This window comes from Notechis scutatus, chromosome 2 (assembly GCF_049901735.1).
Source record: "Notechis scutatus isolate UNSWTSFEM ecotype Mainland chromosome 2, rNotScu1.2, whole genome shotgun sequence".
NCBI classification, from domain to species: Eukaryota; Metazoa; Chordata; class Lepidosauria; order Squamata; family Elapidae; genus Notechis; species Notechis scutatus.
Genome location: NC_142010.1, coordinates 268,036,226 through 268,062,815, shown reverse-complemented (window position 1 = coordinate 268,062,815; position 26,590 = coordinate 268,036,226). Strand labels below are relative to the sequence as shown.

The 26,590-nt window shown below is 50.4% G+C and overlaps 2 protein-coding genes across 3 annotated transcripts; both read right to left on the bottom strand.

Moving 5' to 3' along the window:
- Positions 1 to 546: 546 nt before the first annotated feature.
- On the bottom strand, positions 547 to 7,796 carry FAM221B (family with sequence similarity 221 member B). Its single transcript, XM_026684957.2, has 7 exons — positions 7,671 to 7,796; positions 6,691 to 7,157; positions 6,065 to 6,208; positions 5,608 to 5,718; positions 2,307 to 2,510; positions 1,035 to 1,154; positions 547 to 824 (listed from the first exon to the last, which is right to left on the bottom strand). The coding sequence occupies exons 2-7, from the start codon at positions 7,148 to 7,150 to the stop codon at positions 613 to 615; spliced, it is 1,251 nt and encodes a 416-aa protein (XP_026540742.1). The 5' UTR covers positions 7,151 to 7,157; positions 7,671 to 7,796; the 3' UTR covers positions 547 to 612.
- A 2,135-nt stretch (positions 7,797 to 9,931) lies between these two features.
- On the bottom strand, positions 9,932 to 26,458 carry LOC113423512 (avidin-like). Of its 2 annotated transcripts, XM_087958791.1 has the most exons (5): positions 25,892 to 26,458; positions 21,166 to 21,309; positions 11,230 to 11,440; positions 10,897 to 11,017; positions 9,932 to 10,429 (listed from the first exon to the last, which is right to left on the bottom strand). In XM_087958791.1, exons 2-5 carry the CDS (start codon positions 21,181 to 21,183, stop codon positions 10,396 to 10,398), a joined length of 384 nt encoding a protein of 127 aa, XP_087814917.1. In that variant the 5' UTR covers positions 21,184 to 21,309; positions 25,892 to 26,458; the 3' UTR covers positions 9,932 to 10,395. The 2 variants fall into 2 exon arrangements, with proteins under 2 accessions (XP_087814917.1, XP_026540740.1); XM_026684955.2 differs by lacking the exons at positions 21,166 to 21,309; positions 25,892 to 26,458 and adding an exon at positions 11,842 to 12,030.
- Between the last annotated feature and the right edge of the window lie 132 nt (positions 26,459 to 26,590).

Genomic DNA, 26,590 nt, shown 5'->3' with positions numbered 1-26,590 from the left:
AGATGTAAGAAGACTTTATAACTGGATATTTCTGGACTGTTAAAAATGTGTATGACATGGACTGTTTATTGGACTGTACTATTTCTTCAAGTAAACATTAATACAACTTGTTCAACTCTGTGTGGCTGTGTATTTCTTCATAACTGTTCTCATAAACTGTTTTCCGTGTGCATATCCTTTTTATACAAGGGTTACTCTGCACATATCCTAACAAGCTCCTCAACTGGATGTGCTGGAGCCTCGCTGGAGCTGCACAAAAGCAGTGGAGCTGGAAGGGGGATACGGCCCCAGGGGAGTGCAGGACCCCCACACACACACCTGTGGGCATCGCGGAGCAGTCCCAGCAGTTGGGGCTGTTTTCTAAAGGGGACGTTGGTCTCCCCCGTAGGGCTGGCAAGGAGAGCATGGGATCTCCACCTCTCTCCGGGCACAGAAGAGGATCTTGCCAGCCCCCTCCCTGGGGAGAAGAATCCCGGCCTCAGCCTGGCATCCCCACTGAGCCCAGCGCCCCCCCCGTGGCTCAGAGGATACGGCCACAAAGAGCCCTGCAGCAGAGCACTCTCTCTTTATTTTGCCTCCCATGCGCAGCAGGAAGCGGGGAGGGGGGGCGCCTCAAGCCTTCTTGTCGTCCTTCTGCAGGAACCGCCGGGGGCCTGGGGGGGGAAGAGGCAGAGCCCTTGAGCCGGAGGAGGAGAAGGAGGAGGTGGGCGGGGCCTCACAGGCCTGGCCCTGCAGAGCCCAGGAGGCGGAAGGGTCCTCAGAGCACCCCGTCAGCACGGCCCCACGCAGCTCGGGCAGCTCGACAAAGGGCAGGTAAGCTTCTCCTGGGGAAAGAGAGGCCACAGGTGTTGGAGGGCCCCCAGGGAAAGGCCTGCGTGGGGCCAAGGCTGAGGAAATGGGGCAGCCCCCGATCTGGCTCCCATGTTCAGATGTTGGACAGGTCCTTGCAAAGGCCAGAGGGACAGACACCCCCTCCCCAGCTGGAGGACTTGGAGGAAGCCCTGCGGGGAGGGGGCACAACCCCCCCTGCATACCGTAAGGCCGGCCACCTCTGCGCCGCGTCTCCTCTGACTCAAAGAAGGTTTCATGCTCCTCCCAGCGTCGGTCGCAGGCCGCACACAGGAAGCTGGAGGTGAAGGCCATGCAGGAGCAGCCTGGTGGGCAGGCAGGAGTGGCACAGGTCAGGGCCAGAACAGCCGGGCACGGGGGAGGGAAAGGAAGCTGGCACCTGAAGGAGCCTAGGCAGAGCCCTTCGGGGGGGGAGGACTTCCCACCCTGCTGCAAAAGTGCCGAGTTGTTGTGAGGGCCAGCTGAGTTGCATGTGGGAAAGATCGCCAGAGACGGGCCAGGGCCAGGGTTACTTTGCGCCTGGCAAGCTTCTCCTAATGTAGCCTCACAGGAAAGACACCCTGGTAGTCCAGCTCCTGGGCTGAGGTGCCTTGTGCAAGATTGAGGGCCTTTCCCCCTCCCTCCCTTCCACTCTCTGGCCCCCTAGCCAGAAGGTGTCCCCCAAGCAGGATGCCAACACCTGCCGGAAGATCCTGAGCTGGCACTGATTGTGAGGGTAGCCCCTTTGGAGTAACTGCCTCAAGTGAAATGGTCCTGGGGGACGGTGCCTGGACCAGAGCAGACAGCCTCAACCTCAGGTGGCTGGGGGAGGGGCTCCTTAGTCGTGCCGCTTTGGCATTGGCAGGCAGCCCAAAGGTCACTTATCCATGCCAACTGGGGAGGAGGCTGGAGGAGGCTCAGATTTGTGCCTGGACTTGCCGGAGATTACATTGCCTTGGTGAGAGATGGGGGTCATGATGAAGAAACCCTGGAATAAGTCCAGAGGGGGCTGGAAGTGGAGGAGTGCCAGGCTCGGCCCTGTTGCTTTGCCAAGATGGTAGAGGGGAAAGGTGTGGAGAGGGTGGCCTTGGCAGACAGGGGGGAAGGGCAGTTACCAAAGCAGTGATCACCTAAAGGTGGCTTCAACCCAGCCCAAACAGCCGTTGAGGAAAAGACGGGCCCCGACCCCAATCCTCAAGAAGGTGGAAGAGGGGAAGCACACACAGGTTGCAAGACACGGCCATCAGCCCTGGTGGAGGGACCAGGCTAAGGGACACAGGAGCTCTGTAGGGACCAAAGCTGCTTTTATGGGGACAGCCGTAGCCACTGGGGATTGCATTCCGCAGTCGCCTGGCAGCCCCAAGGCATTGGGTGCATCCTCCCTGCTTGAGGCCAGGAGCCAGCCTGCTCGCTAAGAGGAGGAAGCGGCCAAGACTGGCCAGAGAAGCCACTGGGATGGCAGGCAATGGGGCGCTCACCTCGGACGCAGCAGGCCCGGGCTCCGGTGGGCGCGTGCTCCTCGTGAGTGTGTGCGCACCGGCACTTTGCTCGCCAGGCTGCCACATCAAAGCCAGTTCTTCGCCGGAGCCAGAATTCGCCCACCTCCTCAGGGCATGAAGGAACGAACAGGAATCCCTGGCATCGGCAGCCAGCCACAGTGCAGGGCACAGTGGCTCGTTTCTCTGGAACACAGGACTGGCCATCAAAAGGGGGAAACCAGAAGGAAGGATGGCAGGTCACCCGGCAAAGCAAGCAGGAGTCTCTGGCCCCGAAAGCCTCCTCGGGGGAGAACTGGGCAGGAGACCCTCCCCAAGCAGGAAGGTAAAGGACCCTCACGTTCTCGCATTCGGCTTCGTTTTAGACAAGAGAAGACCTGGTACTTGCTACTTGGACCAGAGGAGAACGGTGGCCTGTGAAGTCCTCTTCAAAGGCCCCCTGTACTCAAGCGGGAGGGTCCATGGAAGCCGCAGTGGGAGGCCTCTTTTGAAAAGCCCAGGGCCTTTGGATCAGGCAATAGGAAAGTTATAGGGGTAGGTGAGTTAACTAAAGGGGGTGCCCTCCGGGGGCCTGCCTCTCAAGCGCGCATCCTTCAGGCGGATCGAGGGGAGTCCGGAAAGCTGCTCAGGGCCACCATGTTCTGCCGGGGAGCAGAGAAGCTCAGTTCTGAAGACCCAGAGACTCCCGGACCCTGGACTCCCTGGAGTAGAACCGGCCACGGTGACCCCCAAAGGGAGGTAAATGGCCCCGCTCGGCCGCTTAAGAGGCTGCTCTGCCTTCTGCCCGTTTGGGAAAGAGGGTGCAGGCTGCCTGAGTCCGGTCCTGCTGTCCCAGCATTCGGCCCTGCGGCACAGGGTGGCCTCGCTTTCCACCCTCCCTTGGAGGAAGGAGGAGCCCCTTCCACCTGAGAAGAGGCCGGGATTTGAGGTGGACATTTAGCTACAGGTGGTCCTCGACTTATGCCTGTGACAGAGCCAGTCATGAGTCACGAGGGTCATAGAACGGGTCCCCTTTCAGAAGCATTTTCTGTGGTCGTCATTAGGCCAATCGCTGGGATCGTTAAGTGAGTCCACAGTCATTAAACAAATGCCGTGGTCTTTAAGCAAACCCATTATTCACTATGGGGCACTTTTGCCAAAAACATTGTAAATTGCAGCCACGTGGCTGGAGGATGCTGCAAATGGCGGTAATCCACGCCAGCCGCCGAGTGGCCAGAATGTGGCCACATGGCCGTGGGAAGCCCTTGGGACCAGGTCGTGGGGGCCTTTGGGGGCTCCATCATAGCTTTGAATGGTTGCTAAGAAACCGGTCATAAGTCCTGCACTTATTTAAAGACTTATCTTGCGCCACACAACTCTGGGCACCTGACAGCAGTGATGACAACACAAACAATAAACATAATGCAATAAGCAAGTAAGAACCAGTCCCCGCCCACTCCATCAAGGACCCTCTGGGCAGCAACCCTCCCAGCACTTGGTACTCTTTTGGAAGGCCGAGAGGGGAAAGGGGCAGCTGTAGTCAAGGGCGGCTTCCCGGGTCACACAAAAAGGCAAGGGGCTGGAGCATGCCCGCTGCACCTGGGCTAGAGGAATGGAATGGCAGCCATCCTTCTGGAGGGGCCGATGAACAGAAATGGCCCCTTCGGTTGTACCCAGAAGGAAGCCGGAAGCTACCGTGTAACGTGACCAAGCTGGAAGCTGGGAGTGTGACTTCCCGCTGATCTTCAAAGATGACCTCGTGCCCAGCGTGTTGCAGGAGTCCCACCAGGAAGTGACCAAGGCACGAGTGACTGTCAGCAATGGGCCCCAGCCCAGGAATGGGCACCGCCTGCTGTGAAAGGCCTCCCCAGCCATGTCTGCCACCTGCTCCTGCAGTGGAAGCCATGAGTCCCGGAGGACCCCCGCATTGTGCGCACCGTCTGGGCCATTTGGGGTTGCAGGAAACTGCCCTGTGGACTTCAGCAAGGGAGGAAGGCCAGCCATGCACTGGCAAAGCCCATCAGCTGCAGCCTCCCAGCGAGGCATGTGCCAGAAGCACCCTGGAGAATGGCCAGCCGCGTCTCCCATGAGCTGCGGGGCGCATAGTGGAAGAGCTGGAGAGCCAGCCTGGAGATACTGGAGAGCCAGCCTGCGGGCTTCAGCGGGTTCTGAGCTGCTGACCCTCTCAAGGCTGTGCAGGAGGAAGGCAGGGCTGGAAGCAAGCAGGGACCCCGTGAGGAGATTCCCCAGCACTGGACCTCCCTGAAAACCCTCAGGCCGGTTCTCCAGGAGCCCTTCCGACACATGCAGCACCTTTCCACCCCCCAAGAGCTCCTCCCACACCTCTCCACCTGCACCTCACCTGGCAACAGGGAGCGCCCCACCTCTAAGGTCTGAAAGGATTAGCCCATGACATCACCGTTGCCCAGGGGACCCCGAGGGAGCTGCTTTCGTGTCCCCATTACCCTTCCCACCAAGGGAAGCTGCAACCTTTCCACCGGCTTCCTTTTTCATGCTTTCGGACTGCTGGGTTGGCAGGAGCTCATTCCGTCACGCAGAGCTTGGGTCTCGGGGTTTGAGCTGCTCAGCTGTCAACCTCTCCATGGCCTTCAGATTCGGCGTCCTAGCCACGTGAGCCAGCACGGCTCCTTGTCCTGCTGCCGCCTCCCCACCTGGGCCATGCAAGCTCTCTGTGGCAAACCAGGCCCCGCCACACTGTTGTGCTCACTGTGTGCACCCCAGCACAGCAGCCTCGCTCAAGTGCCCGGATCCCTGGCCAGCAGGAGGCGGAGAAGGTCAGCTGGCAGCAGCCAAGGAAGCAAGGGGCGACGGCAGAGCCAGGACAGCCAAAAGGGCGGGGGGGGGGAGATGGACGGGGCAGTGAACCAAAGGCGAATGTGGCAGAACCGAACCATGAAGTCCTGGCTGTAAAACCATGTCCTGGAATTGCCATCGCCAAGCAGTGTGGTTGATAGTCATTGCAAGTCAAGGACGTCCCCGTTGAGGACATTAAGAGAGACAGCTAGAGCGAAAACATGGATCCTGCCAGAGGAAAGCCGTGTTCCCCTAGGGGGGTGAAAAAGCATGAAAAGGCGCAGCCCGATTCCTCCCCACTTTCTGCTTATTTGGTGGCTGAGGCTTCTGCCTTTTAGGCCAACTCAGAAAATCTGTGCCAGCCCAGGAACTCTCCTCCCTCGTCTCCCCAGTTGAGCTGCCGGGGTGGGCAAAGGGCTCCGGCAAGGAGAGAGGCCTTCTTGGCAGAGGCCACAGCATGTGCCGACTCCCCTTTGCCAAGGGAACTCACCCACGTACACCTGGTGCAGCTTCAGCAGGTGCCCACAGAAGCACTTGGACTCATCCCCCACTCGGAAACAATCCCAAAGATATTCAGGGCAGCGCCAGCCGATGTAGAGGCCTGAGGAGAGGCAGATGGGCAGGCTCAGGAGGTGGGCTTGCAGAGGCTGGGGGCTGTTTAGGGCCCAGTCCCTGCCCCAGGCAGCTCAACTCCCACCCAGCAGCCTCAAAACTCCTTCCTCTGTCTAGCAGGGGGGATGGACGGACAGAGGGGAGACATCCCGGATGCCAGTCTGGGAAACGGCTTGGGGTTCTGCCCAGGTCTTCCTCCTCCTCCTCCTCCTCCTCCTCCTCCTCACCAGCAGAAAGCAGAGCATGGCGGTTGCTGCTCAGAAAGCAGCTCCTGGTTGCAATGCCCTCCTGCCCAGAATTGGGTGAATACAGTCCCTGCTGAGGCTCCCACCCACCTGTCTGGAGGGACTTGAGGGCCGCCTCCTTCTCCAAGTGGAAGAGCTCCTTGGCGTTCTTGGCGAATTTCTCCCGGTGCATGGCCTTGGCCACCGACACCAGCTCTTCCTTCTCGGCTGGCACGATGGTCCTCACGGTGTAGCCTGTGGGGAGAGCAGCCCGCCTCAGAAGAGCAGCCCCCCATCTGGGCTGCCGGTTGCTTTGTGTCAGCTGCTGTTGGGTTCCAGGAGGGACCTTCGCCCCCGTTGCTGCCCTCCAGCCCCCCGCTTCTCTCTGCCTGCCTGCTACTTCAACTGGGGGCAGGGGGCTGTGGAAACTGCTAGGCTGCTTCGGGGTTCCCCCCAAGGACAGCCCCCCTTCCTTCCCCGTCACCGGAGGTTCCTGCTGGTGGGGGTGGGGGGACACTTTTTCTCCTCTGCTGGGCTGGAACCCTGGACAGAGACCACCCGCTTCGCTGCTGGCTCCCTGCTCTTCCAAGGCCACAGCCCAGCCCGGCGGCCGAAGGGAAGCAGCACCCGGGCGAAGAGCCGCGGCCCCAGCACTCCCGCCCACCCGCCGCCCCCTGCTCTGGGGCCGCTCGCGTTTCCTGCCGGCCCGCTCGCTGCCCTGGCAGGCTCCCACTGACTTGGCGCGCCCTTCTTGGCCGGCGGCCCCTTCTTCTTGGCTTTCGTCCGCTCGGCCTGCTCCCCGCGGCCTTCCGCCTCTTCCAGCCGCCGCTGCAGGCCGTCGGAGGGCGCCTTCCAGGAGAGCGGCGACGGCGAGAGCGAGGAGGAGACGAAAGGGGAGCTCTCGAGGGGCGCGGAGGTCGGCTCGTTGGGGCCGGCGCTCTGCGGCTCCGGCCACTCGGACGAAGAGGGCAGGGAGGGCTCCGGGAGGTCGTCCCCCCCCTCCAAGGAGCTCGACCGCGGCAAGACCGTGTCCTCGTCGCTCCCCAGGGAGGTGGAGGCGGGTAGGATCAGCTCTTCCTCCACCTCGCGAGCCGTGGGCGACGTGCTGCTGGGCGCTGCCTCTTCCTCCACCGCCGCCGCCTCCCAGGACACCGCCGGAGGCAGCGAGGCCGATGCTTCCATGGATTCCGCTTCCATGCTGGCTCTGCTGGAGACAAGCGCGGGAGGCGATCGGGCGGGCCGCGTGGCCTGGACACGGGCGCCGGGAGGGCTGGAGGGAAGGGAGCCGGGCAGAGGGCAAGGCGGCTCCCGCGCGCCTGGCCGGGGGTCCTGGGTTGCCGGGCTCTCCCGCGGGCGACTGGAGGGAACCCGCTCCCTCTGGCTGCTTTACGTCCAGCAGCTGGTGCGGGGCCCACCGACAGGTTTTTTGCCGCTGGGCTGCGCGTCTTGGGGTGCAAACGCGAGAGCCGCCTCGCTTGGGACGAGCGCCGGCCCGTCGAGCCCCTCCAGGCCCAGCGATCTGATCTGCCGGCGGGCGGGGCAAGAGAGCTCTTTCCCAGCGCCTCGAGGTGCTTTTTGCTGCGGATGCGGTGAGGAGGGCAGGGCGAATTGAGGTCTGGCAGTGGCGCGGGGGGGGGGACCGGGGCAGCCGGGGGTGCAGGAGTCTCTCTCTCTCTCTTTCACACACGCACACACACAATTCCCGCAGCTCCTCTACCTCCGTGGGATTCCCCGTCGGGCAGAAGAGCAGCGGCGGCCTGGAAGCCTGGATTCCCCGGCCGCGGGAGGAAATGTTTCCAGGGCAACAGAAGCCTTGGTTTATTGGCACAGCAGCGGCCGGCTGGGTTCCGGCGTTATTGCTCCGCTCCTCCCGCCTCACTTCCGCAGCCGGGACCGGCGCTCCCCGACTGGCCCCTCCCGAAATCAGCCCCTCCTGGGCCACAGTGCGCACCTATGGGAACGAGGGAGGCTCCCCCCGCCCCGCAGCAGCCTCGGGAAAGGAGCCCAGCCTGGGGAGGGCAGCAGAGCTGGCCCTGAGAAGGTCTAAAGGGGAGGCCAACCCGCCCACCCCCACCCACCCACGGCTCGGAGCTCGGAGGTGCTGAACTCGGCCTGGGATTCTTGGTTAGATTGGTGGCCTTGCTGGTTGTCCAGGTGTGGCCTGCTTAGATATCCCTGGTTCACACTTGGTGAGGAGTCCAGTCAGCCGTTCTCCTTCCCTTTGGTGAAGATGAGGTCCAGGTGAGCAGCTCCTCCTGCTCTTTTTCCCACTCAAGGGGGCTGTCAGCAAGGGAGGACCAGGATAACTGACCACCCTGGCCGTCTCTCTGAAAGCCTCTCTGGTCATCGGAGGCAGAAAGACCCGGCCTTGTCTTCTGCCCACTCCGGGGCTCCATAAGAACCTCTTTTGAAGGGATCCAGTTGTCAGGATTCCAGCAATCACCCTAATTAAACCATGACTCTCGAGCCAAACTTCAAGAAACTTCATTTGAGGCAACATCCTGGCCCTGCCCTGTCTGAAGCCAACTCTGGCCTACGTCATTCCTGTTTCCCCCTCCCTCCCCCCTGGGTGTCTCATCAACCAGATTCTCCCACTGAGCCCCTTCACAGGCTGGGTGTCCTCATTCACGTTCTCCAATTCAATATATTCACAGGCAAAAACTCTGGTATTTTAGTTACAACCTTTTAAAGATAAAGAGTTGGAGTGTACTTTCACTTTCAACTGTTCTTCCAGATGTCCTTCCTCCCCCCTCCCACTTTTTATGGCAACTACTAAAACAGGCCTAGGAATGTTTTATGAGTTGACACCAGTATTGTTCCCCCACTTTTTATTCCTACCTATTTCTAGCTTTGTGCTCTGATTCCTGAATTGTGTGTGTGTGTGTGTGTTTGTGTGTATGTTCACAGGGCAACATCTTTCAACTGTTTCTTTGGCATTAATGGCTGGCTTCACTTGGGATCCATCCACGTCCATGTGATTCTTTCGCCAAATACTACTGCCATCCTGCATTCATTAACAAAACCCTTTTTGTTTCTACACAAATGTTGGACTTTGCATTTATCCCTGTTGAAATTAATCATCCTTATTTTTGCCCATTATTCCGGCCTTTGAAGATCCTTTGAAATCTACCTTCTGCCCTGTGAAGTATCAGGTCCAAAACAGATTATGTTTTCTAACTCCTGAACTAACTTCATTATAAATATGTTAAATAGCACAAGGCCTAAAACGGAGCCCTGCAATTCATCACTTCCTTCCAATCAGATCTGGAGCCTTTAATACCCCCCCCCCCCAGCTTTTGGGTCTGATTGCTCAATCGGCTCTGTATCCATTTAATGGTCTACACAGGTCACCTTCTTCTTTACCAGGATTTCATTGATATTTGTCAAATGTTTTGCTGAAGTCAGACATATAATGTCACCTGGCTTGGAGACTTCAACTCACCCATGGCATCCTGGGTCCCTCCCTCCCTTCCTCTTCATTGGACTATTGACCCAGCCCCCCCCCCAAAAAAACCCCTTTTTCCTTTGCTTTTATCTTTCCTTGGAACAGCATCTGTTCCAGTTGTGCCTCAGCCTTTCACTTCTTGGGGGGGGGGGGTCTGTTGGAATAGAGAGGATTCTCACCCCCCGGCTGCCAATCATCTTGGTTAACTTTTAATCTTTTCATTCTAGTCTCAATTCTTTTTAGCACTTTTTAACTTTTATTACATTGTAAGCCACCCAGAGTTACTGCATGAGCGAGATAGGCGGCATAAACATTTAACAAATAAATAAAATAAGCTCTCCACTTCTCGGGTTGTTTTTTGACATGCTAACATTGAGCTTTTTGCTTTTGGGCCTTTGCCCAGACATTCCTGGCCAAATGCCACGTTACTTTTCCTTGTGACACTAATGGCCACACTTGCAAAATTCTTCTGCATGGTTGCAAATCCACTTTCCTGTGACTGGACCGTTTCTGGTGAATTTCTTTGGCTTCAAGTAAGTGTGGAAATAGGGGTTAGCTAACTGCTAGTTCTAACTATGACTCTATCAAGCAACGTGCAGACAAAGTAATTAAGATGGACCAGCTCTGGGTGAAGCCAATTCATTGCTCATTTGCAAAAACCCATTAATAATTTGTTAATAAATTAATAGGCCAGATCCTCAGTGGATTAGCTGCAGGTTCCCAATAGTCCTCAAGGGCCAAAGGCTGTGTAAAGCCAGAGCAATAGTAGAGCAGTAGTAGAGACAAGTAGAAACTCTAGAACCCCAGAACCCACCCTCCTACCCAGTATCTGCGGGAAGCCTGCAGACTGGCACCCAGGGAGCTTCTGAAAGAGCAGGGAGGCTGAGGCTGCTCAGGAAAAGAGTTTATTGGGGAAGAGCGGCTGATGGGGAGGAAGGAAGGCTCCCCCCCCCCCCACCAAGGCAGGAACCGTGGAAGCCTTGCTCTCTTCACCCTCTCACTTGGTGCGGTAGAAAGTGTTTGTGCCAACCCTGCCATGAAGCAGGAAGGAGGAAAATTTCAAAATTCATGGTGGCATCACTGCTGTCCCCCCAGACTGAGCATGCTACCCCCACCCCACTCCCTCCTTCCACCCAACGGCTTTCAGAGTGTTGCCAGCTGTGGGCCCACCAGACTGTGATGCTACCCAAACCACACTTCAACAGCTTGTCAGTGAGGATGACCTGAGGAATCTCCTCAAAAGCTTTGGCAGGTTTCTTTGGGGAGGAAGTGGCAGAAACTTCCAGTCTAGTGGACTAAAAATGCCTGCCAGTCCCGCAGGAGCTACTCAGCTCTGGGTGCTGAAACAACTCTTGAAAGGATGGGAGCCATTGGTGCATCCTTTCAAGAGCCCCTTGGGGAGGGGAAGGAAAGAGAGAGAAAAAAGGGGTGCCCCAGCAAAACTCCCCAGGGCCCTTCCAGTTAGGGGCACAGCAGTTCAGCCCCTGCTTTTCCTTACTTGGTTGCCCCCCAATCCTCTGCCACGGACTCCACCTCCTCACGCAGCAGCCAGGTGGTCTTCAGCTGCTCCTTTCCGTCCCCATCCAGGAAACACTGGCCTGTAAAGACGGCGATGGACTCTGTGGGAGGAATCGGCCAGAGACTCAGTTGGGGGAGGGATATATTTCCCACAAAGACCCTGGTCACTGATTGGCAGCTCCAGCTAATGGGGACCGTGGGGGGCGGCATTCAGTGAAAGAATGTGCAGGAGGCAGATCTAAGGAAGGGGAGATCCACTAGATTCCCTCCTCCCATTCTATTTGATTCCAGTCCAAATAGTGGGTGGCTCTACCAGAGAAGCTCCAGTTGACGGTGAAGCCGAAGGTGGGCTGGGCTCGCTGGTCCACCTGGTGCTGGACGCCCTGCAGAGGGGATGGCCGGATGCGACTGGAGGAGGCCGAGACGGCAGTTAGGTAGACCCCGCTGAACACCCCCGAGTCACTGACACTGCCGATCTGCATGGTGGAGGCGAGGTCATTCTTCCAGTTGCCGGTCAGGGCGCACTAAAGGAGGGGGAGGAAAACAGGTCACGGCGCTGGGCGAGAGAGTCTGCTTGACTCCCTTTTCTCCGGGGGTCTGAAAACTCCCGCTGCTCCCACGCGCCCGATCCCCCGGGCTGCCCACGCCGGGAGGGCCGGCATCCCGAAGCCCCCTCGGTCGAGGTGCCTGCCATCTGCCCAGCGAGCAGCCTGCCGAAGTCGCGGCAGAGGAGCAAACGCTCGGCCGCCCGGCCGCCGTCAGGGACCCAGAGGCTCTGGCGCTCGGCGCGACTGGACCGGGTGCGACCCACCGCGAGGGAGCGGCACCCTCTGCGCAGCACCTGCGGCCCACCCCAGCAGAGCCTGGCAGCGGGAGATTTCCACGAGGGAGGCTGGGACCCTCTGCCCGCCACCCCGCCTCTTACCTTCCGCGGGAAGCGCTCCGAGTTTCGGGGTTCGGCTGAGGTGCCGGAGCAGCCGAGCAGGAGAGCGAAGAGCCCCAGAAGTGCTGTGCCCATCGCCATGGTGCTCTCCAGGAACCTCGACTTGCCAGCCCCGGGCGGGACGGCCCCTTATGAAGCCCCGCTCATCCCCGCCCGCCCCCCATTCAGCTGCCACCTCCGCCCACCCCTCGCGGGAGGGAGGGGGGCCAGGATCCCCGCCCGAGGGGGCGGACGCTTCTATTTTTATTTATTTATTTGATTTGATTTGTCTATTGCTTACAAGATAATAGGTATAAGTATAAAAATAGTTATGAATACATGGATACATATAAGAAAAATAAAAAAAATAAAGAAACAATAGAACAGGGACGGAAGGCACGTTGGTGCGCTTATGCAAGCCTCTTAGAAAAGGGGTGAGGTCAACAGTAGACACTCTAATGTTAAAATTTTTGGGGTTTGGGGAAGAAACCACAGAGTCAGGTAGAGGATTCCAGACATCGACCACTCTGTTGCTGAAGTCGTATTTCCTGCAATCAAGTTTGGGGCGATTAACCTTGAGTTTGTATCTATTGTTTGCTCTTGTGTTGTTATGGTTGAAGCTGAAGTATTCATTGACAGGTAGGACATTGCAATGTATGATTTTATATACTATGCTTAGATCGGACTGAAGGCGGCGTAGTTCTAGGTTGTCTAGGTCTAGAATTTCAAGTCTGGTGGCATAAGGTATTCTGCAACGAGTAGAGGAGTGGAGAACTCGTCTTGTGAAATATTTCTGGACTTTCTCAACTGTGTTACTATCAGATATGTAATGTGGGTTCCAGACTGATGAGCTGTATTCAAGTATTGGTCTAGCAAATGTTTTGTATGCTCTAGTCTAGTTAGTAGTGTGATATTACAAGAGAAAAAGCTACGCAGGATTAGGTTAACAACTCTTAATGCCTTTTTGGCTATGTAGTTACAGTGGGCTCTAGCACTTAGATCATTAGAGATGAGTACTCCAAGATCCTTGACAGAGTTTGGATCATCAACAAGGTCTTGACTAGGGGACTTCCGGTTTGTCGGCTTCGCGAGCGGCAGGGATTTGCGAAGCTGCGCGATCCCTGCCGCGCTAGCCGCTTCTGGGGCTCCGACCCAGACGGGTACGAGCTAGGCTGCCCTGCAGGGGCAGCTGAAGGTAGGGGGATCCGGAGAGGGGTTTGGGGGTGTTGCAGACCCCTCCCCGGCCGGTAGAACCCCTTTTCCCAGGACGGTGCAGCGGCGGTCCGTAATGGCCACCACAAAGAAGCTGGCAGCCGGGTAAGAATGCGCAGGAGGAAGTGGAGAAAAGTGCTTGAGAGGAGAAAGTTTTTCTTGGCTCCTAGGACTCTAAGACATATTTAATAAAATTCCTGAAAAGTATGACTTTCTGAATAATACCTGCCAGAAGAGGAAAAAAAGCGGCTGTTTGATGGTGCTGAAAGGATAGCTTTCCCTCTTTTCCTACGGAATAAATAACTGGATATTAAGAAACCTATTTTTTTAGGTGAAAATTGGTTTTAAGCGATGAGTGGGAAGAGAGAGGATTAAAAAGAAAATATTTGTATGCTAAGACTTTGTTGGAGCAGATGCCTTAAGGATTTGAAGACTAGAAGATATTGCAATAAGATTTTAAACAGATTTGGACTTTCTTTCTCTTTGATTGATATTACCCCAGAAGGAGAAAGTGAGAACTCTGCCTTGGTTTGGACTGACTGATAACTTTGGGACTGTTTTATTTTTTTTTTTATTTTTTTTGAATATTCTGGTTGTTGTAAGAAGAAAGAAGGGGAAAAGAAAAGAAAAGATTTATAATGGCTCTTTCTGTTGAGGAACTAAGAAAAGAATATGAACAAGCAAAAAAAATGGTAAAGATGGTGTGGAAGAAGCTTTCCTTTTTTTAGAAATGGCGCTACTAACTATCAACAAACATTACAACAGATGAAGACAGCAGAGGAACAAGAAAGAAAGGAAGGAGCCATTTTTAATGAATCTCAGAATTTGATCAAGAAAGAAGGAAGAGAGAAAAGAAGAAAACTAAAGGACTTAAGATCTAAAAAAACATTTAAGAAAGGGAAAAATAAGGTGCAAAACCAATATGATGATAGTAAACAAAAGGGAAAAGGAATACGACAGAGAAGGGAAGCCGGTAAGGCAGAGGTTAGAAGAAGGGGGGGTAGAAAGGTTTGTTGGGAGAAGAAAGAAAGGGAAAAGGTGGAGAAAAGCTACAATGTTTTGAAATTAAATGGAAAAAAGAAATTTTTTATGGATAATGGATAAAGTATAATTTTTTTAAAAAAAAAGATTTTGCAAGGTACATAAGATGAGATGGTAGTATTGTAATGGTTTAAGAGTTGATAAGAGATTAAAATGTTAAAATGTTTAAAAATGATTGGCTTTAAAATTTAATAATAGGGGAGGTTTAGAATACTGTTTTAATTAAAGAGTTTAATAAGATTATGGTATTGATGTTATTATAAAATTTTTATTATAGTATCTTTTTTAATATTTGGATTTATTGTCTAATTATGTACTTAATTATTTTGGATGTATTAGTTAGATAGAATGTACCAAGCAAAATCGGATTGGGTATTGGATATTATCTTAAAGATTAATTTGACTAACTTAGGGGGGAGATAGAAAGGCATCATACTCTGATTAATGATTTCAGGAGAAACTTATTTTCTTCTTTTTTATAAGGAATGAGACAAAGGGATGATAAAAAAATGGACAAAAGATACAAATATAATGATTCAAACTAAGATGATTAATTAAGATAGAATTAAGAAGGGTGAAATATGTGGAGAAGTTAATATAGAAGGTTTAGAATGGTAAATAAAATAAGTAATGATATGTAAGATGAGCATGAATATAATTGAAGTCCATGAAGAGAGAGACACCTGGGTCCAAGTTACTTTCCAAAAAGATTTTTTTTATGTTTTGTGTGTTGTGTGTATATGTCTTTTTGGGGGGGAGAATTAGTAAAAACTTGTAGAAATATAGAATGAGAATAATGGTAACTAAGTCAGAAAGAAATAGATGAAATAATAATAATGATATTGAATAAGAGTAAAGAGAAGTAAAGAGAAATTGAATAAGAGGTTTTGGTATGTTATATGGAAATGGTTTAAAACAGAATCATAATTTATCTGACTTGTTAAATTTACAATGAAAAAAGGTTTAAACATGTAATGAATAATGATAATTTGTGTGTTTTAAAAATTAATAAAACTTGTTTTTTTAAAAAAAAACAAGGTCTTGACTAGTCAGCTTGTATTTTATTTTCTGATATATTTTTTTGCCAATATGTAAGACAGAGCATTTATTTGTTGAGATTTGTAGTTGCTATTTGTTTGACCATTCTGATACATAGTTGAGGTCTTTTTGAAGGATAGCAGTATTGTCTGTGGTGTTGAATAGCTTTACATCATCAGCAAAGAGAACGCAGTTGCTCTTGATATGATCACAGAGGTCATTTATGTAGAGTATGAAGAGAGTTGGTCCTAAAACATTGCCTTGGGGGACACCACTGTTGGCAGGTACAGAATTTGATAGGCTGTTTCCAATTTTGACCATTTGTTGTCTGTTTGACAGGAATGCTTCTATCCAGTTATGCAGGTGTCCAGAGATACCATAAGATTTTAGTTTTAATAGTAGTTATTCGTGTACCACTGAATCAAAGGCTTTACAGAAATCTATGTAGATTGCTTCTATTGTTTTGCCCTGATCGAGTTGTGTAGTCCATATGTTTTTGCAGTGTAAGAGTTGCAGATTACAGGACAGTTTTTTTCTGAAACCAAATTGTTTATTAGAGAGGAGGTTGTTTGTCTCCACGTGGAGGATAATGGATTGGTTAATAATTGATTCCATGACTTTACAGGTGACGCAGCATAAGGAGATTGTAATTTTCAACTAGGCTGGGGTCTCCCTTTTTGAAAATGGAGATGACCGTGGCTTGTGACCATAGGTTTGGCAAGATTTTTCAAAGATTATACTTAGAGGTTTTGCTATGGCAGTGGATAGCTTTTTTAAGAAGTAGGTACATATTCTGTCTGGTCCAATAGATGAAGATGGTTTTAGATTGTGTAGTGCTTTTTCAACATTATCTTCTGTAAAATCGATATTTATTATATCGTTGTAGTTGTCTGTGGTTCGACTAGGGAATACTGGGCATGATCCATTGCTGTTTACAAATACTGAGCCAAAGAATGTGTTAAAGAGGTTGGCTTTGATGGTGTCATCATTACAGTCTTTACCATTACGTTTTATCAGGGGTGGGATGGACCTTGTGTCTTTTATTTTGTTGTTTACAAAATTGTAGAAAGCATGGGTGGAATTGGTGCATAGAAGGTTTTCCTCTTGTTTAATGTGATAATTGGTGCATTCAGTCTTTATCTGGTGGCATAAATTTTTGTATCGGCTTTTGAAGTTGGCAACGTGACCAGATTTGTTTTTCCGCCAAAGTGATTTCTTTTTGGATTGAAGCTTCCTTATTGTTATGGGTAATTTGTTTTTTCTGGTTTTGGGAGTTGTTATTGGTACATATAGTTTGATGACTCTTTTGACTTCAAGTAAAAATATGTTGTAATAGTCTTCTACAGCAGGGGTCCTCAACCGCCGGTCCGCGGACCGATACCGGTCCACGGAACAACTCTTACCGGGCCGCTGGTTGCTGGGCGCCGCCATCTTTTTTTGGTAAAAAAGTGCTTCCGGTGAGCTTTTCCGGGTAGAAAGCTCACCGGAAGCACTTTTTCATCAAAAAAAGATGGCGGCGCCCAGTTGATGCCGGTACCGGGCCGCGGCGCCCAGCTGATGCCAGTACCGGGCCGCGGCGTCAAAAAGGTTGGGGATCCCTGTTCTACAGTATTGCATCCAGTGAATAGAAATTGCCAATCAAGGGATGAGAGATCGTTGTTTATAAGATCATAGTTGCCTTTTTTGAAGTTATAATTGGGGATTCCTTTTACTGGAATTTTACTGGAATTAAATTAAAAGACACCAGCCTACATTCCTCAACAAAAGGAAATCACCTGATCATAGTTTGCCCCAAGCATTAGTTTAAATCAGTGGTCCATTGCCCCCTTGGTGCTACAAACTCATCCTCGGTGCCCCCACCCAGGGGTGGGATTCAAATTTCTGTGGGCATCGCCTAATTTGAGGGTGCGGCTTGCTGGTCACGTGACTGGGTGGGGGGTGGCTTGCTGGTCATGTGACTGGGTGGGCGTGGGCATGGCCAGGTGACTGGCAAACCAAATACAAGTGGTCCTCACTTAATGGCCGGTTGTTTAGCAAATGTTCTAATTTATGACTGGCCTCCCCAGAGCTACTTGACCTGTTTTTGGAGTTTTGACAGCTTTAGATCAGGGGTCTAAATCCCACTCCTGCCTATGTGTGTGTGAGAGAGGGAGAGAGAGAGGTTGGATCAGATCTCTCTCTCTCTCTCTCTCTCTCTCTCTCTCTCCAACACCAGAAAGCCACCGTCAGTCAAAATTCATATTAGTGGTCTCCGGGATTTAAAATTATGAGTTTGGTGGTCCCTGAGGTCCAAAAGTTTGGCAACCCCTGATCTAAAGGGGTGAGCCTGAAAGAGGGAAAGAGAGAGAGAAAAGAAAGAGAAAAGGGAAAGAAAGAAAAAGGGACGGACAAAGAAGGGGGGATGGAAGGAAGGGACAGAAAGAAAAAGAAATAAAGGAGGGAGAGAGGGAGGAGAAAGAAAATGAGATATCTATTCTGGTCCAATCACCTGCTCCAGCAGGGTTAGAAGGGAGTGTGTGTGTGTGTGTGTGCGTGTTCTCCTTGTAATTTACCAGTACATTTTGGTTTTGCCTTCTTCAGAATTGGCACTGTAATACATTGGAGAAAAGTAATTTTAGGGTGGAGATCTGGTCCAATGGATCCTGTTTAAAGCCTCAACAAAATGTGAGATCTTCCTGATAGTCTTGACCATGTTTCGTCCACAAAGCCTTTAATAGAAGCCAAAGAGGTTTCAATGTGGAAAAGGGCCTCAATCTAAACTAGGCCTCATTCAATCTGATCCATCAGGTCTCTCTCTCTCTCTCTCTCTCTCCCTCCCTCCTTCCCTCCCCCTCAGACTGGCTTTGTTCTACTTTCCCGATGTGCCTGCGGGGCCGGCACTTCAAACATGGATGGATGGATGGATGGATAGAGAGAGAGAAAGAGACAGGCAGGTAGGCAGCCAGGCAGGCAAACAGACAGACCTTTTGGATGGATGGATGGATGGATGGATGGACGGACAGGCAGAGAGACAGAATGTGACAGCAGCGGCACTTTGGGAAAGTGGTGGCGGCGGCTTTTCCCAACGTGCTGCCGCATTGGAGGTGCCAGCTCTGGAGTGGTGCTAGTCAATGGGTGAACCTGCAGGGCCGGCCGGCACCTCGAATGCCCCCCTGCTGCCCTTTAGCGCCGCTCTGCCAGCCCCCTTGGGGATGCTAAGAGCTGGCTGGGGGCAGCGCGTCGAATGCGGCTGCGGTAGCACATAATGTACCACTGCTTCCGCATTGAGGCGTGGCTCCGGAGCGTTAGTACAGTCAATGGGTGAACCTGCAGGGCCAGCCGGCGCCTTGAATGCCCCCCTGCCGCCTTAGCATCCCCAAGGGGGCCAGCAGAGAGGCGCTAAGAGGCGGCAGGGGGGCGGCGCATCGAACATGGCCGTGGCGGCACGTAACGTGCCACCGCTTCCCCATTGGAGGTGCCGGCTCCGGAGCGGTGCTACAGTCAATGTGTAAACCTGCAGGGCCAGTGCCTCAAACAACCCCCTGCCGCCTCTTAGTGCCCCCCTGCCGGCCCCATTGCCTCTTAGCATCCCCTCTAAGGCATCCCACCGCCCCCCAGGGGGAGGTACCGCCCACTTTGGGAACCACTAGTTTAAATCATAGCATCCTTTGATGACTATTCTTCATAGCATAACTGCCTGCAATTCAGCTACCAGATTGCAGCACCACCTAATGATCAAGTAATGAATTTTCACAGGAATTTCCTAAATTCAGCTATCCGCTTGCAGCTCCACCCTGTGGTCAATTAGTGAATGTCACAGGAGTTTCCTAAATTCATCTACCCGCTTGCAAAGCACCCTTTGTGGTCAAGTAGTGAATTTCACGGGAGTTTCCTAAATTCATCTACCCGCTTGCAACATACCCAAAGAGACCAACCTGCGTACTGCACCAGCGTCTACTAGACCTTGCAATGCACCCTGTAGTGGTCAACCAGTGGATTTCAACGGAGTCTCCTAAATTCTACAACCCTTGCAATGTAGCCCAAGGGTGAAGTAGTTGTAGTAGCTACTGAGATCCTATGGATGGTGCTAGATGCTAGCAGCAAACTGCAGTGTCTAAAAACCTATATAGGGCCTCTTGGCTACTTGCATGATCTCATTCCCTATCTTGGTGAAGGTGGATAGTCCTGGACTTTCCAGACATATAGGCGATCTCATTTACTAACATCACCACTAGTATTAAGGATTGGTTGGGAGGTTGTACCAATGTGGATGGGAGGTTTCACCCAAGTGATATCTCTTCTCCAATCCAAATACTGTATCTATGCTACTCTTCCTTGCTTGTAAAAATGGTATAAAAGTAATAAACGCCACGTATGTGGTCAGACTTCTTGGCACCCTGCACAATGACTTGTCTTTGAAACCCATCAAGTAGTGAGTTTCATTGGCATCTCCTAAATACAGCAACCCTTTTGCAGTGCACCCTAGTGGAAAAAAGGGGAATTGCACAGAAAACTGCTAAATTTTCCAAAATTCACCCTTTGCCAATTAAAAGCATGGCAGTGTCTTCAGCCATGACAGACGTCTCTGATGTACCAGAGGACTCCGACCCTCCACCCACCCTTCATGTAAACGTGGCGCTTGGTTCCCAAAACCCAGAATCGGATGTCCAAAATTCTGAAGAGGCAACGTTACCTCAGAAAGCCTACGACCTCAGACAGCATAGAAAACCTACCGGGGTCATGGAGTCATGTTTGCGGGAGGATTGGAACAGGCAGTATCGCTGCTAGACAGACTCATGGTCGGAGCTGCTGAGGATTTGGGAAAGCCCCAAACACAAGCTGTCCCTCGAGAGAATCCGCACATTGCAGAACGAGCAAGATGACCTTCGCGCATGGTGGAGAGACGGTGAAAGTAAACTCAAGTACATCCAGTCGAAGCTGGGTGACTCAAAGCTCCAAGAACACATTCAATGCTTCGAGGAGCTAAACAAGGAACGTGAGGACTACGTTCACAGAGGCGAAGACTCCCTCCAGGCAGCTCTCCACGACATGCTACAGCTGGAAGAAATGTCGAGGAAGAGGGCCACATCTGACATAGTCCCACACGTGGCTTCCTCCTACTATTCTAAGAAAGCCTCCTCCCTCCATCCTAAACCAACTAGATCTCAAGCAGATTTCAGCGTCTCACAGCAATTCTCTGCTGCTAGCTCTTCCCATCCTTCCAGAGCATCCTCCCGTCGCAGAGATGCATCTAAGGCCTCTAAAGCAGCGAGTTATGCCGAACGAGCTGCAGAAGCTCCAATAGAAGCCGCAGTAGCAGACGCAGATCTACGTGCAACAGAGGAGGTGACACGGCAGAAGGAGGCAGTAGCAGCTTAAGCAGAAGCTCAGGCCAGCCAACAGGCAGAAATGGCCAAAGCTCAGGCCAAACTGGAGTTGCTCAAATGACAAAGGGAGACGGCAACAAAGACAGCATGGGCCTCAGCATTAAGGAAGGTAGCCGACAATGCCTCCCTCAACTTCAACCTTGGAGAGTTGGAAGAAGAGAGCCCAACTAAATGGGTCAAGGCCTATGTGGATGAGCAGCACTCACTATGACATGAGCAGGTGAAGCCGGTACGGTGAGTTAGCAATCTCCTAAAACCAGGGGATCGAAGGGACGAATCTCAACCACAGATTCTAAATGCCAGTCACAAAACTGACATTGTAAGTCCTAATACTCGAGATTCCATTCCTGAAAACAGAAAACCTACCTCAATGTCTCAAAGCCTACAGGGCAAGCAAATCAGCCCACCAGTAACAGCGAAGATTTCTCAACAGGTAGGCATGCAAGCAGCCACAATTGGCACACTCAATCCACAAAAGGAAGAAGTGCACTTCACGATATCAATGTGCACCGTACCACGAAGCACAGCGGGCATGAGAGCTACTTGACTCTGTATAGAGTCATTATATCGGAGTTCCCAGTTCCCACTGTTGCCTGTGTTAGAACGGGATGGGATACCAGATAACCGCAGCCAGATTGCAACACAAGAAGTAGCAAGCGACATACCTCACCTGAAGCACATGGCTCATCACTTTCCTGCTCTAGATCCGGTAGCTGAGATTCTGCTCTTGTTGGGAGTAGATGTACCTGACACTTTCGTTCACGATGAAGTAGTCAAAAGCCCAAAAGGCTCCCCATTTGCCTTCAAGACAGCCCTAAGATGGAGAATCACAGGAATAGTCTGCGTCGATCGGCTGCAGCCCCCATGCCAGAGAAATGTCTTCGCAACATCCATTCCAACAGCTTGCCAACACCCTTTGGAACCGCTGGAAGCAAGAGTACCTGTCCACCCTACAAGGCTGCCATAAGCAACCTGCAGACTTTCACCAAGAAGCTCTACACCAGACCGGTCACCGACCAAGTGTTGCTGTGGAGAAAGGCTGAACTTGAAAACTGAACCTCAAGCTTTGCATGCTTTGTGTCTACCTCATTGCATTGTTTGATGCTATATTACTATTTACTGTTTACCTTAGTTGTTTACTTTAGTTGATAATTGGTAGTGGAATTTACAATTCCAGGTGGGGAGTGTGCTGTCCAGACAGTATATAGTTAATTGGGAATTGGGATAGTTAAGTGGGAATTGGGAGCTGTCCCCTTAAGGGAATGCCTCATGGGAAATGTAGTTAATGCATCATGGGAAATGTAGTTCATGTCATGTGGTCACATCTGTAATCCTGATTGGTCACTGAAATGACCCTTGGTTGGGTTGGGAGAGTTACCTTTACTCTTGCTTGGACCCCAGCTTCGTGCGGGTGTCTCACCCTTTGCTCCATCGTTATGGGATGAGGATAACTGTATTTTTACACTATGAAGTCAACTATGCAAAGATTGGACATTAGATGAATCTCGACATAACCGTGAGTTATACTTTGAGGATGCCTTCTGACCCAATAAAGAAACTTGGTATGGAAGCCTTTGTAGAGCTTGCCTGACTGTCTTTATATTCAGTCAGCAATTAAAAGACAGAACAGTGATCATATTAAGAGCAACTGCATTCTTTTCGCTGATGATGTAAAGCTATTCAATACCACTGACAATACTGCTACCCTTCAAAAAGACCTCTTTGTGTCAGAATGGTCCAACAAATGGCAACTTCAAATCTTAACAAATAAATGCTCTGTCTTACATATTGGCAAAAAAAATATCAGAAAATAAAATACAAGCTGACTAGTCAAGACCTTGTTGATGATCCAAACTCTGTCAAGGACCTTGGAGTACTCATCTCTAATGATCTAAGTGCTAGAGCCCACTGTAACTACATAGCCAAAAAGGCATTAAGAGTTGTATACCTAATCCTGTGTAGCTTTTTCTCCTGTAATATCACTCTACTAACTAGAGCATACAAAACATTTGCTAGACCAATACTCGAATACATCTCATCAGTCTGGAACCCACATTATGTATCTGATATTAACACAGTTGAGAAAGTCCAGAAATATTTAACAAGAAGAGTTCTCCACTCCTCTACTCGTTGTAGAATACCTTATGCCACCAGACTTGAAATTCTAGAACTAGAAAACCTTGAATTACGCCGTCTTCGGTCTGATTTAAGCATGGTATATAAAATTATATATTGCAATGTCCTACCTGTCAATGAATACTTCAACTTCAACCAGAACAATACAAGAGCACACAATAGATACAAACTCAAGGTAAACCGCCCCAAACTTGATTGCAGGAAATACGACTTCAGCACCAGAGTGGTCAATGTCTGGAATACTCTCCCTGGCTCTGTGGTTTCTTCCCCAAACCCCAAAAACTTTAACCTTGGACTGTCTACTATTGACCTCACCCCTTTCCTAAGAGGTCTGTAGGGGTCATGCATAGGCGCACCAACGTGCCTACCGTCCCTGTCCTATTGTTTCTTTTTATTTCTCTTATATGTATCTATTTCATGTATTCATAACCATGTTTATACTTATACCTGTTATCTAATAATCACTTGACAAACAAGATAAATAAATAAATTAACAAACAAACAAAGTTAATAATAAGCCAATCGGGCTTTGTTTCTTGGCTGTATCCCCGTCCCATCTTTTTAACCTCCTCCCACTTCGTCCAGGTGCCTCTGGGGAGAAAGAGCGAAAGGGGGGTGGGGTGTTTCTGGATCTTGACCCTGTCTTCCAAAGTGTCGTCTAGTCCTCCAAAGTGTTGGTGTCAACTGCAAATTTGATGAGCTTCCCTTCAATCCATCTACGGTAAATCAGAGTTTCCCAGTGTTTCTGGCACTGAGGATTGGTGGTGGGGAAGTAACTGGCGAGCAGTGCGCACTTGCACGCAACATCATTTGCACAAGCGGCAGGCAACGCACACCTGCCGCCCACGGAAATGGAGCGCACACGCACATGCTTGCCTGCTGGTCATGCACACGCTTACTGGCCGGGTCTGATTGCAACACACTTGCCTGCCATGGCCTGGTTGCAATCCCCTCAGGGCCCACAGGCTGGGCGCCCCAGATTTAAATCATGGATGAAGAGGATGAAGAGCACTGGGCAGATTGAGGAGCCCCACCCCCAGGCAGATGCAGTTCCCTTAAGAGCCACAGGCTCAGGGCCCACAGGCTGGGGACTTCCGGTTTGCAAGGCGGCGGCAGGAATCCGCGATCGTGTGCGGTTCCTGCTGCGCTCGCTGCTGGAATGCCCCCGATCCAGCCAGATTTGGGGGCTAATAGTTAGCCCGTAGAGGTGACTTAAGATAGGGGAGATTCAGCAGGGGTCCAGGGGAAATGCAACCCCCTCCTCAGCTGGCTAAACTCCCTTTTCCAAAAGCGGTGCAGCAGTGGTCAGCAATGGCCGCCACAAAGAAGCTTTCATCCGGACAAGAATGTGCAGGAGGAAGCTGAAGAAAGTGAAAGGTTTTGGCTGAACCGGGATAATAAGTAACATCTAAATACCCTGGAAACTTAACTTCATTTAAAGATACTATTGTTCCCAAGAAGATCATAAAAAGCGGCAGATGAAAGTTAAAAGGGAACGTTTGTTTTTTCTCACTCTCCTTCCCTATGGAGATAGCAGATGGAAATCGGAAAAACCCGTTTTGGCATCAACAGGTAATCAAATTTAAAAACTAAAGCCAAGGGGACATTAAAGATTTCTGAACATTGGAATTGAAAAAAAAATTCTTTTTTTGCTATAAGTGGGAAGGGAGAGGTAAAGAATTAATATTAAGACCTCGCTGGAGGAGACTGCTTGGAGCTTATAAGATTAGAGTTAAACTGTAACAAGACTTCTAAAAGATACATTTTGGAACTTTGCAATAGAACTGTACCCCAGGAAGAGAAAGTATAAAAAGAAGAAAGTGCTAAAACAGCTTGTGTTTATTTGGATTGCTTGGTGATTTTGGGACTTTTGGAAATTATTATTTGAAAGACTAAAAACATTTGGATTGTTTAAAAAACTTTTACAATGGCATTATCTGTTGAAGAACTGAAAATGGAATTTAAAAAGCTAAAAGAAGAGGAACAAGAAGGGAAGGGCTCTTCCGGATCTGTTTTTCATTTCTTAGAAATGGCGATTTCTACCTACCAGGAATTACAAGAACAAGAAGATTGGGAAGAAGAAGAAGCCATCTTTAATGAACTAACAACTTTAGCTGGGGAAGAAAAAGGAAAGAGGGGAAAGAGAATGGAGAATTTAAGACTTAAAAGAACAACCAAAAAAGGGAAAAATAAGGTGAAAAATCGATACAATGTCAGAAAGCAACAGAAAAGAGGAATGCAGAAGAGAGTGGAGATTAAGAGGGTGGAGATCAAGAGATGGGGGGGGGGTAAAAAGGCTAGATCGGAGAAGAAAGGAAGGGAAAAAAGGAAGAGAAGTTTTACAAAGGTTTGAAACAAGATGTAAAGAAACAGGTTTTTTTCAGAGATAAAGGGTAAAAACATAATTAAAAAAGAGATTCTGCAAAAGTACATAAGACTGTATTGTTGTATTTGTATTTGAAATAAAGTTAGAAAACTGGAATATTATATGATTTAATAAAATATTAAAGGGAATGTGTAAAATGCTTAAGATTTAATGATAGAGTTTAAATTTGTTATGGATTATTGTTTTAATTACATTATAAACTTATTATTTTCTTATTTTAAAATGTAGTATGTAGCTTTTGAATGTACTAAGCAGAATCAGAATGAAAATTATATATTATTTTAAGTGTTAAATTTAGGGGAAAGATATAAAAGCGTCATACTTCAATCAGTGATTGCAGGAGAAATTATGTGTTAAAGAGAAAAGATAAGTAGATAATTACAGAACGGACAAAAGATACAAGAATAATGATTTAAATTGAGATGAAATATATAAAATAGAATTAAGAGAGTGAGAAGAGGGGAGAAGTTATATAGAAAATATAGAATGGTAAATAAGATATGAAATGGTATATAAAGTGAGCATGAATTTGATTTATGTCTGTACCAAAAGATGTAACCCGGGACTAAGCCGCTTTCCAAAAAGAAGTTTTATGTTTACATGTTTTGTGTTTTGTTTGTGTATGTTTGTTTAATGAAAATTAATAAATTTTTATTTTTTTAAAAAAAAGAGCCACAGGCTGCGTGCACCCTGACCGCAGGGTCATCTGGTGGTTGCACTGTCTCACCAAGAAGTCCCCTGGGCTCCGGCAAGAAGGAACCTCGGGTGACTGAGCCAGATTGGCTCCCAGGCTGTGCTCTACTTCATCAGGTCCCTTACTAAAATCTAAATGTACTGTACTAACAGCATTTTCTTGTTCCACCGATTTACTCACAATGAGACACTGATACTGGAGATGGAAGCTTCCCTCCTCGGACTGGGAAGACGGGTGATAAAACAGGGCAGTTTTCCTGCCAGCTCTACGAAATCCGTGTTTCTCTGCTGCCCATCAAGGCAGTGTGATTGATGGAATTGTGGGTTGGCACTACATCACCGATTTTGCTAAAACATCAGGTGGGTTGAGGTCAATGGGATGCGTGAAGAATGTGGCTGAGGTCCACATGGCCAGCAGTGGTGAATCCGAAGGGAAAGTCCACCAAGGAAAGTCTCCAGCTGCCTGAACCCCTTCAGGGAAAACCTTGCTGAGGGGGATCCCCCACTGCTGGGGATGGAGTTTTAAGCTGCCTAAGGTACCGGGCCTGCTGCGCCCCCGCCGTGGCCGGATCGGGCGCTTCCCTGAGGGGGGCCCTCCGGAGGCCGGAAGGCAACCTCCACGCTCCTCAGCCGGCCCGCTCCTTATGGCGAGGCTCCGGCACTCCGGGCGCCAACGGCCCTGTGCTGGTCAAACCGCGGCTTTCCGGGCCTGCATCTTGAGCCGCCGCCGCCTCCACGCCGGGCAAGCGCACAGCCGATCGCCCCGGCGGCTCCCAGCCCGTGGCAGGGGCGGAGCTTTCCTGCTCCGCGGGTGAGTGAGCGGCGGCTGGGCCGGCCAATGGGCATCCTCGGCCTTCCCGGGCAGCCTCTCGCGCCGGGC